Source organism: Octodon degus, unplaced genomic scaffold (assembly GCF_000260255.1).
Source record: "Octodon degus isolate 3935 unplaced genomic scaffold, OctDeg1.0 scaffold00026, whole genome shotgun sequence".
Classification (NCBI taxonomy): Eukaryota; Metazoa; Chordata; class Mammalia; order Rodentia; family Octodontidae; genus Octodon; species Octodon degus.
This window is the reverse complement of record NW_004524602.1, coordinates 2,937,677-2,940,878: the sequence shown is the minus strand read 5'-3', so window position 1 is coordinate 2,940,878 and position 3,202 is coordinate 2,937,677. Positions and strand designations below refer to the sequence as shown.

Here is a 3,202-nt window from a genome sequence, read left to right as displayed (position 1 = left end):
CATTAAGAGAACACCAACAACTTTTCTTTTTTTGGCGGAACCAGGGATTAAACTCTGACCCTTGCGCTTGCCAGGGAAGCGCTTATTCTACTGAGCCATCTCCCCGGCCCTCTTTTCTTTTATAAGACAAGGTCTTGCTATGTAGCCCAGGCCAGCCTGGACTCACTTGGTACCCCAGGCTAGCTTCTTGAACTCGCAGGGATCCTCCTGCCTCAGCCTCCCAAGTGCTGGGATTACAGGTGTGCACCACTAGCACACCTGGCTCAATTATAACTGAGAACAATTTCAGTTCCTTCAACTTAGCATCACTGCAGTGCTCACTCCGCACCCCACCCCAAACACCCGCCAGCAGGAACAGCTCTCAGGAGCTGCCTGCCCCCATTCCCGGGCTCTTCTGCCATCTTAGTGACATCACCTGTGGGTTACACTTTGTCAAGGCCCAGCTCCTCTGGAGTGGAGATTCCCAGTTCATTCAGAGTTGGTCTCAGTTCCTGGATGACATAGGGGTAGATTTCCTTATGAGGTCCTGCTTTGTCCTGTTGATAAAGAAAACATTCACAATAAATCCCGAAAAGCTGTCTCTATTAACAAAATCAGCTTGGAAATGCTTTTAATCGTGTATACCGAGGCCAACAACCAGAAATCATACGGCTTTTGCTTTCAAGCTAAGGCATTTATTCAATGAAGAAATAACTTATACAGGCACTGTTCAAGGTAGGTTTTTAAAATGCTTTGAGAATAGGACAATTAGACTAAATCCAGATAAAAGCATTTTAAAGCCTCCAATTATTGGAAAAGGTGGTAGTGATGACAGAATTTTATAAAGGTAATTAATTAAATGTGCCCGGCAGGCAATAGGAAAAAATTAAGTTAACACAGGAAAAGTTTTCAATTTGCTTCCAGTTTGAGCCACTAACTGAATTAATTACCAGTGCTGAATGGATTGACAGCCTACAGAGCCTTAATTATCTCACCCATTATAGATAAAGTAACATCACTCTCCATCTGACAGACCTGGACTTCTTTCTTATAGACTGTGCTATCTCTTCATGGAGAGCTACACTCAAAGAGAGTACATACCCATGACTGAGGTTTTTGAGATAGGGTTGAGCTATATATATAGCCCAGGCTGGCTTCAAACTAGTAGCAATCCTCCTGCCCCAGCCTCTAGAGCGCTAGCATTATAGGCAGGTGCCATCATGCCTTGCAGAACTGAAGGATTTGACACTCACATAACACATAATAATATGTGTATATAATCACAGAGCTCTCTGGGAGCAAGCATTAAAGCCAAATGAAGTAGATGACTAGCTGCTAATCTTCTGCTATCAACAAAATACTAGGTCTCCTTAATTATTTAAAATTAAAATTGTTGGGGCTGGTGAGATGGCTCAGTGGTCTAAAGCACCTATTTGGAACAGGCTTGGCAAAGCACAGGAACCGTGGTTCAATCCCCCAGCACCACATGCCAGCCTGCCCCGCCCCCTGGTGGGCTGAGCTGGCCACACACACACGCACAAATAAATAAAATTAAAAAAAAAATAAAATAAAATAAAAATTGTTTTAAAATACACTGTGGGGGGGCTGGTGAGATGGCTCAGTGGTCTAAAGCACCTACTTAGAACAAGCTTAGCAAAACATAGGGACCACGGTTCAATCCCCCAGCACCACATGCCAGCCAGCCCCGCCCCCTGGTGGGCTGAGCTGCCCCCCCACACAAATAAATAAAATTTTTAAAAATAAATAAATAAATAAATAAAATAAAATACACTGTGGGGGGCTGCAGAGATGGCTCAGACCCTGGCCAGTGCCAGGGTCTGAGTTCAATGCCCAGTTCCACCAAATAAATAAATAAATAACACTGTGGGGTTGGCCTGATAGTTCAGCAGACTAAAGAGCCTTCTTAGGCAGAACACAGTAGCCAGGGTTCAATCCTCAGTGTGCTGTGCCCAGCCCTGCCCCTGAGGCATGCTGAGACAGTGACTGAGACTGGGCATGGCAGTGGGCACCCATAATCCCAGCACTTAGGAAGCTGAAAACAGGAGGATCACTATGAGTCCAATCTACGTAGGGAGACCATGCAGACCCTATCCTAAATATAAAACAAAACACTGTGTAGGGTCAGGGATATAGCTTAGTGGCACATCACCTGCCTGGTAAGCACAAGGTCCTGAGTTTGATTCCTGGTACATCCAACCCCCCCAAAAAGATAGATTTATATTTGGAAGCCAGGGGTATAACTTAGAGGCACAAGTGCCTGCCTGGCAAGTACATGGTCCTGAGTTACATTCAACAACAACAACAAAACCAAAAAAACAAAACCACTATGGTCAGGGATGGTGATACATCCTTATAATCCCAGCACTCTTGGGGGCTGAGGCAGGAGGACCCCAAGTTTCAATTCAGTTTGCACAATTTAGTGACTCAGCAAGACACTATCACAAAAAAAAAGGGCTGGGGGATACAGCTCAGTGGCACAATGCCTGCCTGATTGTGAGGATTCCTGGTATCAAAAATGAACAAACAAACATTAAGAACACCCCCTCCACACACCTCTTTTGGTATGATTCTATGGATTGAACCTAGCTAAGGCCTTGTACATGCTAGGTAAGCACTTTATTCTTTTTTTTATATAGGCTCTCCCTATGCAGGGTAGACCTTTAGTGATTCTCCTGTGTCAGCCTTCCCAGTGCTGGGAGTAAAGGAATGGGCTACAATGCCTGGGGTTCCAGGGCTGACATAGTATGTGGTACCAGGGATCAAATTCAGGACCTTGTACTTGCTAGGCAGGTGCTTAGACCACCAAGCTATCTCCCCAGCCCAAAGCACTCTACTTTTGAGCTATACATCCAACATTTTTTTATTTTGAGGCAGGGTATCAGTAGCCGATGATAGCCTTGAACTTGTGATCTTTCTGCCTCAATTTGCCATGTAGCTGGAATTGTGTGTGCCACCATGCTTGGCACAACATTTAATTTTATATTGCAAATAGCAAAAAAGATTAATGCCCTGCTGGGTATCTGGGTACAGGGGATGGTACTAACACTTAAACCCCAGGCCTTTATTGAGCGACATTCCCTGCCCATTGTTTAAATTTTGAGATAGTCTTACTAATAAGTTGCTCAGTGTGGGCTTGAATTTGCACCCTTTTTGCCTAGCCCCTCACAGAATACTTGATTAAAATTCACAACTGTAACTGCTA

At 44.5% G+C, this 3,202-nt stretch overlaps 1 protein-coding gene across 1 annotated transcript in view; it reads right to left on the bottom strand.

The window, feature by feature from the left end:
* Nucleotides 1-398: 398 nt before the first annotated feature.
* Nucleotides 399-3,202, bottom strand: part of LOC101581379 (cytochrome c oxidase subunit 5A, mitochondrial) — a 12,177-nt gene continuing 9,373 nt past the window's right edge. Inside the window, exon 4 of the mRNA XM_004628720.2 lies at nucleotides 399-536. Coding sequence (XP_004628777.1) covers nucleotides 423-536 — 114 coding nt within the window. The 3' untranslated portion in view covers nucleotides 399-422. The remainder of the gene's footprint in view (nucleotides 537-3,202) is intronic.